General features: G+C 37.9%; 2 protein-coding genes across 3 annotated transcripts; both read left to right on the top strand.

Moving 5' to 3' along the window:
• The first annotated feature begins 2,521 nt into the window (after positions 1-2,521).
• On the top strand, positions 2,522-7,677 carry ssu72 (SSU72 homolog, RNA polymerase II CTD phosphatase). Its single transcript, XM_067587309.1, has 5 exons — positions 2,522-2,783; positions 3,755-3,898; positions 5,969-6,108; positions 6,299-6,417; positions 6,729-7,677. The coding sequence occupies exons 1-5, from the start codon at positions 2,704-2,706 to the stop codon at positions 6,828-6,830; spliced, it is 585 nt and encodes a 194-aa protein (XP_067443410.1). The 5' UTR covers positions 2,522-2,703; the 3' UTR covers positions 6,831-7,677.
• A 1,194-nt stretch (positions 7,678-8,871) lies between these two features.
• LOC137181535 (transmembrane protein 240-like) lies at positions 8,872-11,279 on the top strand. Of its 2 annotated transcripts, none has more exons than XM_067587312.1 (4): positions 8,872-9,128; positions 9,342-9,449; positions 10,162-10,370; positions 11,083-11,279. In XM_067587312.1, exons 2-4 carry the CDS (start codon positions 9,364-9,366, stop codon positions 11,232-11,234), a joined length of 447 nt encoding a protein of 148 aa, XP_067443413.1. In that variant the 5' UTR covers positions 8,872-9,128; positions 9,342-9,363; the 3' UTR covers positions 11,235-11,279. The 2 variants fall into 2 exon arrangements, with proteins under 2 accessions (XP_067443413.1, XP_067443414.1); XM_067587313.1 differs by having other exon boundaries at positions 9,115-9,204.
• The last annotated feature ends 1,018 nt before the right edge of the window (positions 11,280-12,297 follow it).

Here is a 12,297-nt window from a genome sequence, read left to right as displayed (position 1 = left end):
GTGTGTGTGTGTGAGAGAGAGAGAGAGAGAGAGAGAGTGTGTTAATGTATTCACCTTCACATCCCCAAACAATTTTACAAGAATCAAAAACTGACAAGAATTTAAAATTATTGTACAAACACAAACGCTCACAAGCTGTGTGATGCTTGTTAATCACCAAAGAGAAAATGGAGCTTTATGCTATTGATGAGCTAGTGTTGTTGAAGGTAAATTATGTGTTTTCGGATGTTTTAATAGCAAACAAATTTAAATTAGGACTCTTAAAGTATCAAAATCTAATTAGGAGTGGGAGATATGGTTAAAGTTCTCATCATTATGTTATATATCTAATGTTATTTCACTATAGCAATCTGTAACCAGCTGGGTTTCTGTTTCTTGGCTGATCATGCAAATTAACTACCTGAATATTTGAAGTAGTTCATCACATAAATTTAATAAATATGTAAATATGACATAAAGCCTGTTCAGCAAACAGGCCAAATACTCTAAGAGACATTAAAGGCAGAGCTGCCACAGTATAAAAAGCATGACAAAGTCAAATTTGGCAAATTTATGTAGTCTAAGAGTATCATCATATAGATGATGATCAGATGAAACGATAAGTCCAGTGGGGAGAATACACAAAAGAGCTGCAATGGTTAGTCAATTAATTGATTAGTTTCCAACTCTTAAATTAATCACCCACTATTTTGATAATCAATTAATCGTATGGAGTCATTCTTTAAGAAAATAATGTCCATATTCTCTGATTCCAGCTTTTCAAATGTGAATATTCTTTCTGTAGTCTTCTATGATGGTAAACTGAATATCTTTGAGTTTTGGACTGTTGGTTTGGATAGAAGATAACATTCAAGGATGTCATCTTAGATTTGGGAAACAGTAATCAACATTTTCTGATATTTTATAGACCAAACAACTAATCGATTAATCGAGAAAATAATCAACAGTTTAATTGATATTGAAAATAACCATTAGTTGCGAAGCACAATATAATTTAAGAAACAAACAAAAGATATTGCAACTGCCATTATATACACTTTAAAGATGTAGTAACAACCATATGAATGTTGGGAAACATATACTATTCTAATCCTATCAATAATATAGAGGTAATATTACATATACTATTCTAATCCTATCAATAATATAGAGGTAATATTACATATACTATTCTAATCCTATCAATAATATAGAGGTAATATTTATGGACAGGAAGAGCAAAATGATCATAACATATTTTGTAAACACAAAATATTGGTATTAAACGCAGGATTCATAGGACAAATTACAGAGAAAAGAATGTCATCAAATATGGCCTAAAGTTACGTATGTTATATATATTAATCAAGAATTTGAGACAATTTTTGTATTTTGTGTTTTTCACTCAAGTTGGTTTTGATCAGTGGTGGAACAAAGTACTCAGATCCTTTACTTAAGTAAAAGTACCAATACAGCAATGTAAAAATATTCCATTACAAGTAAAAGTCCTGCATGAAAAATCCTACTTCAGTAAAAGTCCAAAAGTATTAGCAGCAAAATTTACTTAAAATATTGCAGTAAAAGTAGTCGTTTTGTTATATTATTATATATGACATGATTAGATTATTAATACTGAAGCATCAGTGTGTAAGCAGCATGTTACTGTTGTAGCTGCTGGAGGTGGAGCTAGTTTCAACTACTTTATATACAGTTAGCTAGTTTAGTCCAGTGGTTCCCAACCTAGGGGACAGGGCCCCTCCAAAGGGTCACCAGATAAATCTGAGGGTCATGAGATGATTAATGGGAGAGGAAAGAAGAAAAAACAAAGTTCTGATACACAAATCTGTTTTTTAGTGAAATATTGAATCATATGAACATTTATTGAAGTGAAACCATGTGAGAAGTTTAGAGGGAAAAATCACTGTTTGTTGGAGCTGTTAACAACTCATAGACATCTGAAATGTGACCCCGACAGCACACTGCTTTTTGTAAGACATCAAAAGCCAAAAAGGTTGGAAACCAATGGTTTAATCTTTAATAATGTGTTGTATTTTAAAAGTTTGTTATATTATCCATTGTGTCAAATCTCCATCTGCAAAGTAACTAAAGCTGTCAAATAAATGTAGTGGAATAGAAAGTACAATATTTTCCTCTGAAATGTAGTGGAGTGGAAGTATAAAGTAGCATCAAATGGAAATACTCAAGTAAAGTACAAGAACCTCAAAACTGTCACTAAATACAGTGTTTGAGTAAATGTACTTCGTTACTTTCCACCACTGAAGTATCACGATTAACTTGTGTCACTAGTATTTTTGGAAACTCTCCTGTGTTTTCACATGGCTACTTTTACTGTAGCAATATATATATATATATATATATATATATATATATATATATATATATATATATATATGTATAACTTTCAAGGAAAGTCTATTTTTCCACAGCATGTTTGTCTATTGACGTCACGTCATGACACGTAGAAAACCCCGCCCTCCAATGACATCACTACATAAAGCCGTATTCTGCTCTCTGAGCTCCGCCATTTTAACTTCCTGGTTGGTAAGAGGGCGAGCCCATCGCACAGTATTTGTACTCGAAACGCTTTCTAATTTAGTGTAACATAGGGGTCTGTCTTGTTATTATTTCTTACAGGGATCAAACTAACCACCTCTCTGTTAGTTTCCGACAGCTTGTATCGACTAGTTTCAGCCGGGAGTCGCGATGCCGAGCCACCCGCTGCGTGTAGCGGTTGTGTGCTCGAGCAACCAGAATCGCAGTATGGAAGCGCACAATATCCTCAGGTAAAGACGAGCCGCCGGGACGAGAAGAAACGGGAAACGACTGCGAAGTGAACGAAATATGTTGGGTATCGAGCCGTTATCTAAATGATGATGACCCCGATGGCAGTCCGTCGGGCCTCAACGCAGTTTAACAATGGACCCGCACCCCTGAGTGTCACACCGGGGCTACAGCGCACTTTAAGCGCCGCTTTATAACTAGGTTTCACGTTTACAGGTGCCTTTTTAAAGTAAAAGGTCCACAAAGCTTTTGCTTTCAAACAGATTCAGGGCTGTCAAAATACCGGCCCAAGTTGTTTTAGTAGTTTATTTCCCCCCCTCCCCACACACACTCACACATACATATGCTGACAAGAGCGCCCCCTGTAGAGAAATATCCGGAAGGGAGGAACTGCAGCTGTGCAACACTGGATGACTTTTAAAATCTGATCAGTCCCCACATTCACACACGTTTGGTACATTTGTATTGTTAAGTAGTTCTTGGAGAGATGTGGGTATGTTCAACTAGGAGAGCTCAGTGGAAACTTGCGTGCCAGGATTGGATTGGAAACCAGTGTGTCGGTCTAGAATAAAATGTTTATGGACTAAAATAGATTCCTAATAGTAGACTGTCACTTGTGGTCAGCTGAAGTTTAAAAAAAAAAATCTTTTTATAGAACTTTTCTGTATTATATCAGTTTGTCTGAGTTGGTAATGATTTTTTTTTAATTCAGTAAGGTTATGGCTGTAAATGGTCCTACAGGCGTGTCCAGTGATGTCTTATTTCAACCTGTGACATAAAAGCCACTTTTCTTACTTGAACACTCAGTTTCAATCTTGTTTCTGAGGAGACAATTGGAAAAGCTGATTTCATAGGTTTCCTATGGATGTTGAAAGCCCCGATTATTTTATTCTGCTTGTATGTGATGGTTTCTTGTATCTAAAGTTGATGCAAGAAATGTTATTTACTCTCTTGTCCTTTTTCCTTTTTGCAGTAAACGTGGATTTGATGTTCGTTCATTCGGGACAGGGTCTCATGTGAAGCTACCCGGTCCTGCCCCGGATAAGCCAAATGTGTATGACTTCAAAACGACATATGAACAGATGTACAACGACTTGGTCCGCAAGGACAAGGAACTGTATCCCCTTCTCACTCATTTTTACACACACACACACCTTAAACACAGAACTGGAGGCCAGATAAGTAAACACATGTACATGTGTCTTCATTAGAAATTAATCTTTGTGGGAGTTCAGGAAGGTATGATTACTTGGAGCAGCACAGCGGACGGGACTGCAGCGATGGGTAAATGTCATGCAGGGATTTTAAAATGTGCTTTGTTGTTTAAACCTATAAAATACAGGTGATTGGGGGTGGGGGGGCACCTGGCAATACAACAGCCGTGAAGCCGTAAATGCAGTTTGGTGAAGATCATGATGGAGTTTTTTCCTGAGAACATCGACACAGGTTTTGATTTACATCTAAAGTCACGTCTAAAACCGTAATTTATATCTAGTGTGAGAGTATTTGATTAACCACTATTCTTCCTTGCTAATGCACTTATAAAATATTGTACCTTTCCCCTCTCTACTATACATAGCTCTACAGTTACAAAACATTTGGTCTTATGTGAGTGGTTATGCTGCTATGATAACCCACAAAGATGTTAATTGTCAACCCTTTCATAAAGCAGACACATTTCGCTAATTAGTATTAATTGTAATGTAACTCGGGTGTCCTTTCGTAATTGCTTGTGCATCAGTGGTAAAATATTTGTAAGGGGGAACATACAAAAAAAAGCAACCACAGAAGAACTTCATTAAAGAAGAACAGTGGTCAAAAGTAGACAAATTCACAGAAAAAAAAAAACACCGCAAAAAACTCTGTTTCCAGGAGCAGACTATTTAATCCTGGTTTGAGAATGTGCTTTCTTAAGCACATATTACCTGGATTATGTGCTAATAGAATTAGTGTCCCAGAGAAAATTATAGATTAATTTCAACCACTTGTCTTAATTAACAATAATGAAAATATATTCATATGCCACTGATTCAAAGGTGCTCAAAAAAAGCTGGAGTGCACCTTAAAAGGCCTGTAACTTGGTGGAATTGGGCAGAGGAGCAAAAACTGAAATGGTTAACTTTATTGCATTTTCTTAAATTGTGAAAATAATTTAATCCAAATTATTAGGCTGCTTGGTTAGTGCCTATCTGGCTGCTGCTGTTTGTTGGTCTTCATTGAAATAGCTAAAATGCAGGTTTATTTAGGCTTTCTTATAGTCCTCCAGTAACTAATCTTCCTTCGGAAAATAGGTAAGATTTATTTACTAAATGTAGGGCTGTATCTAAACATGTGAGAGAAAGCCTGTTTTAGTTAACCTGATATAAAAAACCACTTCACTGTACAATAAGGCTTAACCCTCCTCTGGGAAACTCACCATTTATTTTATTTTTTTTTACTTGCAATAGTGTTGTTGCTAATAATGCTACTGTATTGCAGGTGTAAGTTTTGTCATCATACTGTAGGTTGAGATGTGAAATCTGTGTTGTTGCATATGAAAGGTGCCTTGTTAGAAACTGTAATGTAATATAAATGCAAGATGTACATGCTACCTCCCATATAACTCAACTATTTGTAGTATTGCGACCTTGCATGGAGTTCTCAAATATAGTGCACTATTGTGGACAATGCACCATAGTGGTTGGTCTTTTTTTTTTAATCTCAGTGCCTGGTCAGATGGTCATGTAGTGATACTGAGTCGCATGGACAACTTCAGCTGTGTCTTGGAAATATTAAGGAATATTAATAATGAATTAATCACAGTTAAAAGTTTTCAGTTTTACGGTTATTGCCCTGAAATGCCATTCTTCTATTCTCCTGCTGGGGTTTTCTCAATGACTACTAATGAATGATAGGTGTAGATTTCACAAACACCACTAGAGGGGGCTGCAGCTCGTCTAATGCAAACACCACTGACACCACTGAAGTGTGTATTCACCTGTTCCCGTGATATGACCGAGACGTAACCCTACGAATTCAAACAAAGCACACAGTCTCATCACATATCTGAATACCTGTTTCCACACAGTCGTCCCAGGCTACTGCAGCCACTTCCCAGTGCTCGGCCGATTGTTTCTGAGTGTGTTGTGTGTGACCTTGAAATGTTTCTCTCGCTCCTGCTGTGTTCCTTGACCTCCCCACTCTTCAGATACACACAGAACGGCATCCTGCACATGCTGGACCGCAACAAGCGCATCAAATTGAAGCCGGAGCGCTTTCAGAACTGCAAGGATAAGTTTGACCTGGTCATCACCTGTGAGGAGAGAGTCTATGACCAAGTGCTGGAGGGTGAGGCTTCTTATTTAAAAAAAAAAAAAAAAAAAGTTTAAGGGTGTAGCTACTAATTCACAGCAAGAACATTATCACAGCATTGACTCATGGCAAGTTTTCTAACACTCACTTTGTATACAGACCAAATTTTTCACTCTCTCTCTCTCTCTCTCTCTCTCTCTCTGTCCCATCTGTTGTTGCTCCCCAGATCTGAATTCAAGAGAGCAGGAGACTTTGCAGCCCGTGCACGTCATCAACGTAGACATTCAGGATAACCACGAGGAAGCCACGCTGGGCGCCTTCCTTATCTGCGAGCTGTGTCAATGTGTGAGTCACTGCTGCACGGGCACACTGAGGGCGAGGTTTAAGGCTTTGAGCGGTTTAATGATTACATTACGCAGTAAATATCTGGGTAATATTAGAACAGTTGTACGTGTATTTAATCTGCTAATTATTGTGCTTCTAAAAGAGATTCTGTGGTAGGCTAATGAAATGCTGTTGATGTGTATAATTTCTATAGATTCATGCATGGTGTACATTGATTTGAGGTTGTTGGTGCAGCTGAGTTGTGTGTGTGTGTGTGCGCGTGTGTGTGTGTGCGGGCTGTGTTTAACGCGCTTCCTCCTCCGCCCCTGCAGATCCAGCACACCGACGACATGGAGAATGAAATCGACGAGCTCCTACAAGAGTTCGAGGAAAAGAGCAACAGGCCTTTTCTCCACACTGTCTGCTTCTACTGATACTCAACAGAGATTTGCAATAAACACAGACTCGGATCACAAGCAATCAAACAATAGTATATAGACAAACACACACACAGTTCATCTACAACACAATTCATGCACATTGTGTGCCTACATAGACATACACACACACACAGCTTTGGGTCAGGACCTAACAAATGGCTGCTGTCGGACATATTGGTGATGATGGGTTTTTCCTCTATGCAGAGGACGGACTCGCTGCTCTCGCTCTGCCTTTATTCCTCCGGATCAAGGTCAGGCCAAGGTCCTCCCTCCATCCCAGTCCAGTGAAATCACTCAACCATGTCTCCTCAGGGAGAGCCATAACACCCACAACACACAACCCCCAGTCAAACATCTACAGTTGTCCCAAGTCCTTCTGATTTTGTTGAGTACAGCATTATGATGCTGATTTTTTTTTAATTTTTTTTCTCCTCCAGATGAAATATAACTGTAATTCATTCAAGCATATATGTCAGATTTTTATTCCTGACCTGGGACAGTGTAAGTGTGTGTATTGGGGTCAGACAGGGAGAAGAATTAGTTGAATTGAATGCGTGTTTCTTTTGTGCGACCATGTGTTGTAGATTAGTTAGCATTAAGTTAAAGTGGCTGGGCTAATAATGAATAACCAAACCTAGACCTCTCTGAGGCTCTCTTCTGATGTATTTCCAATATAATGTGTTGATTCATATTTAAACTTGGATATGCTATCTTTCAGGGCATAGTTTTTGTTTTGTTTTTTTTCTTTTGTAAATGTTAAGGAATTGAAGCATTGTCAGCTCAGAGTGCCTGATTTTTCTGTATGTACATATGAATCCACTAAAAGAATCTCTAAGAAACATTTCATGACTCTTTATTTGCTTTGTGACATTTAGTTCATGGTTGTTTCATGTAAGAGTATTAATGTAAAATTGTTATGCTAAACTTTTAGCATTCATATGTTAACTACTACCACCACAAGCTGCTAATAGAGATGCCAGGTTATTTTCATGTTTGATTTACATGGTACAGACCTCTTGTTTGATTATTTTACAATATTTCAACAGGTGAGGGTGAGACAGAAATGATTTAAACCATGTCCTCAGTTTGACTTTAGACAGTCATTGCTCACCTCCATCTTGGGGTTCAACCAGAGAAACTTTGGGCTGCAACTAAACGATACTTTTCATCATCGAATAATCTATTTATTGTTTCCTTGATTAATCATTTAGTTGTTTGGTCTGTAAAATGTAAGAAAGAGGTGAAAAATGTCTGTCACTATTTCCCAAATGTCTTTGCTTTGTCCTTCCCACAGTCCACAACCCAAAGATACTCACTTAATTATTAAAGAAACCAGTTAATATCCACATTTAAGAAGCTGGAACAAGAGAATTTTAATTTTTAGTTTTTTTTTCTCAAAATTACTATCAGAATAGCTGTTGATTTATTTATTTTTGTCAATTGATTAATCCAGTGGTTCACAAAGTGGGGTCTGGGGTCTTTGAGGTTGTCTTGGGGGTCCCAGACATGGATGTATTACAAGAGCTCTTATAATACGTCCATGGTCCCAGGCAAAAAAGGGGAATAATTTATTTCACTATAATTCCATCCATAACTAACACAATGGCAGATTGTATGACTATGGTCATGGGTATCATACACTTTCTGTAACAACACATCAGATGGGGGGCCCTGACACAAAATCTTATCAAAAGGGGGTCTGTGGTCTAATTTGTGTCAATTTAGTGTAATCCTTGATGTGAAAAACTTTGAGAACCACTGGATTACTGGTCGAGTAATCCAGGTGTGCTAAATGAAGTTTTAAACCTGGGTGGATGACATTTAATGTGTTTGTAATATAGAGACTATGTATAGTTTTCTACCTATCGATAACCGCAATATGTCGTTACTTACTTTTGCTCTCAGGTTAGTTTTAATCAACCAATCTAACTGGCTGCATTATGTTCAATGTAAATGACAAAGACAAACGACCGTTAGCTTAAACAAAATGTCGGCTGAAGTTCGACGGAATTCGAACAGAAATAAGTTACGTACATACGTTGCATTAATGAAGGTAACCATGGCAACTTCTGTAATTCATTGAAAGCAGAAAACAGTGATTGGTTGAACTATCTGTAACTGGGAAAAGTAAAATTGTCCATCACTGACTGTTCTCCGGTGGTCAGTGGATAATTAGCCGAGCAGGAGCAGGTCTGTGAGTGAAGGCAGCGGCACCGTGCGGATGTTGAAGCTCGGATAGTTTACCGGGAGACTCGGGAGTCCTTTTTGTCTCGTCTCGGACCGCACAAACATGTAAGCAACGTTTGCTGACGAGTCTGGATACGAGAGCATCATGGTTCTCCTAATTTTAGGATCTTCAGTTGTGATGGTAAAAGATATTGTCATGGTACAAAACGCTATTTAGATGATTGGACCATCAAAATTTAGCTAAAGTCTTGTTTTTTTTCTGGATGTCTTTGGAATAACATTGCTGCGGAGTTGACTTCAGCTGTTGTTTTGTTTCAGACTGTGACTTTCCCTGAAGGACATGAACGCGTTTCTTGACCGCTTTCACAACTTCGTCTTGCCGTTAGTGAGAGGAGAGGACCGCGTCTGCTCCTGCACCTGCGGAAGGTAAAATACAGAAAGACACTTTGCTTTACTGTTGCACACAACTCGACGCTTTAAAGCCCCAAAAACAACAATAATCTCCAAACTGCAACTGCGTTTCCATTGAAATTGATGAATGAATCCTGGATATTTAACCATCTCTTGGCTCTCAGCTCCAAACATGAGTTTTCAGTATTTACTCCCTTTTCAGAGCCAGACAGAAAATGTCCTCACTTCTGAAGCCCATAAAGCCTATTTTAAACTCCCTGGGCTTTTAAAAAATGTAAAGCTATTAGTTGATTAATTGATTAATCAGCAATTATTTTGATAATCGATTAATCGCTTGGGGTATTTTTTTTCTCTCTTCTCTCAAATACTCTGATTCCAGCTTTTCAATTGTGATTATTTCCTGGCTTCTTCACTGAATTGAGGAATTTTTCTGACTGTTTATAGACCAAACAACTTATCAATGAATCAAGAAAATAAATGATAGATTTGTTGCAGCCCTATAAAAGTGCATTGTCACTCAAAGGACTGTTTTTCTTAGTTCCTGATAAATTGATGTTTTGAAGATCTACAGTGCATATTTCACAAAATATAACTTTTGTCAAATTCCTTAATCTTCTAGTGCTTTCTACTCTGATGAAATGTATCATCCCATAACCCCACTGACACTGTTGTCACTTGACTTTTCTGTGTGCCAACGTCCCACCGGCTCCTGCTCTGTCCTCTGCAGGTATCAGATCCATCGTATCGTTCCATATCATGAGGCTCAGTCCGTGGTGGATTCCAACATCAACTACTTTGTCAGTGACATCATGACCAAGCAAGAATTGGATGTGATAGCTGGGCTGCTCCTCGGTCTCTGCATCAGCTGGTTCTTGCTTTGGCTGGATAGCGTTTTGCACTCGGGGCTCAGATACTGGAGGGCAAAGCGACTGAACAGTAAGTCAGTGGGGCTGCTCTTTGGTCAAGATACAAAAGAAAGAAAGATCTGAATGGACGTATATATTATACATTATATATTTAAGCTGTAGTGTTGCTGTAAAGAGATTTTCAGCCTGATGTCACTGCAAATTCATACTCGTTTCTACAAAAATAAAGATCATATTTTTTGGTCTATTGAATCTAGTCTATGAATGGAGTCTATGAATGGAAAGGAGTGGACAGAGAAGACTCAAACATAAACAAAACCTTAAGCTAACCACACTAAAATTAATGAACATAACAGATGTAAAACAGAGAGAAAATAGAAAGTAGGTATGGTGGTATTTTCCATAATGCAAATTTATGGTAAATTTACCAAAATAAGGGCAATTTCTCTCACAACCTGTTGAACTTTTTAAGTATTGCAACTTTTCAAGATTAAATGGGATACTTTCCTTTCACTTTCATCCACTAGCAAACATACAGTAAATGTATATTTAACCCTCAAACACAGATATATATATGTAGTCTGAGCTTCATCTGCCTATTATCATCAAAATTTCAATCTTTCTTTAATGAAATATCTCTCCTTACTACTCTGATTTCCCTCTCTCTCTCATCTGACTCAACTACGTTCATGTCATTTCTCCCTCCCCCTTACACACACACACACACACACAAACAAAAACAAAAGAGCCGTTCACCAGCCCAGTTTTATCTTTCTTTCCAGATGTGGGTTTCTTGTCACGGCTGCCCAAGTTCAGTAACTCAAAGGACTTGCTCAATCAGCTACGTCCCAAACACACTCAACTCGAGGACTCAAGGGGGAACATGGTGCACGTCAGGCGAGATGCGCAACATAATATTAATGGAAGCATTTGACACTGAAAAGATAAAAAATGTGAATTAAATCCAACAATTACTGTGTGTGCTGTTTTCTGTCTAATAAGTAAATTCCTTGAAGTTGTGTTTTTAATGGAAATGATGCTTTACCTAAAAATGTTAACTAATGGAGAATAATGACTAGTTCCAGTGCTTCACAATCAAAAAAGATTAATTAAAACCACAGCAAATTACAATTAAGAGATCAGAAAGATGGGGCCAGGCCATGCAAAGAGCCTCAAATTAACTAATAAACTCTAAACATAATTTTCACAAGAGGTGAGACTTGGTTTTATTGAAAAAAAATGTTGCATTGTAAATAGATTTACACTTTAAATCAGTTTCAACTTTGGACTATTGTACAATCAATTATTTTTGAATGAAAATACTAGTGAATGCTAGCACAACTTTTGTTGTATTTTTAATGAAGCCACACAGTATTTTGTGCTTGTGGTTATATTTTTTCAGTTTTATCTCTCTGTTGAACAGCTCATCCATCACCATAAGAGACCTTTCACTTTCCTAATCAGGATCACCAGATTTGTGGTTTCTTTATGTGACGTGATCATACATCATAGTGCGTGAAGGCCTGCTATAACGTCTTGACAGGGAGTTTTATCATGTGGTCTGCTCCGAACCAAGGACAGCGTCATGCCCTTGAACTGCTTCGTATAAGAAGGTAGGGCCATTACTGTGAAATATTAAAATCCCAGGTGGATTCTTATAGGACGGGATCACTGCCTCATCCAATCGTAACCTTTCGTCTCTACTAGCACCTCTGCTCTTATATATTGTGTCGCTCTATCATGTGTTTTCAAAGCCATATACAATGGTTGGCAATGTCACTGCAAGGTCTGATCTCTTTAAATCATCCTTCAGCATTTTATGAGGGTTTCGCAGGGTTAAAACAGATGTCACACCTCTGACTGTTGATTTCTAAATGTAGCAAAAAGAAAGGTTAACTCCACTGTCTCTCGATCATTGAGGTGTTAAAACTCCAAGCTACAGGGCATATTGTCATATAACAACTTTATCCCAAAACATTTGTAAGAAACCTCAGAGC

This window comes from Thunnus thynnus, chromosome 4 (genome assembly GCF_963924715.1).
Source record: "Thunnus thynnus chromosome 4, fThuThy2.1, whole genome shotgun sequence".
NCBI lineage: Eukaryota > Metazoa > Chordata > Actinopteri > Scombriformes > Scombridae > Thunnus > Thunnus thynnus.
Note: the sequence above shows the minus strand (reverse complement) of the source record. Positions and strands in the feature narration are given on the sequence as shown.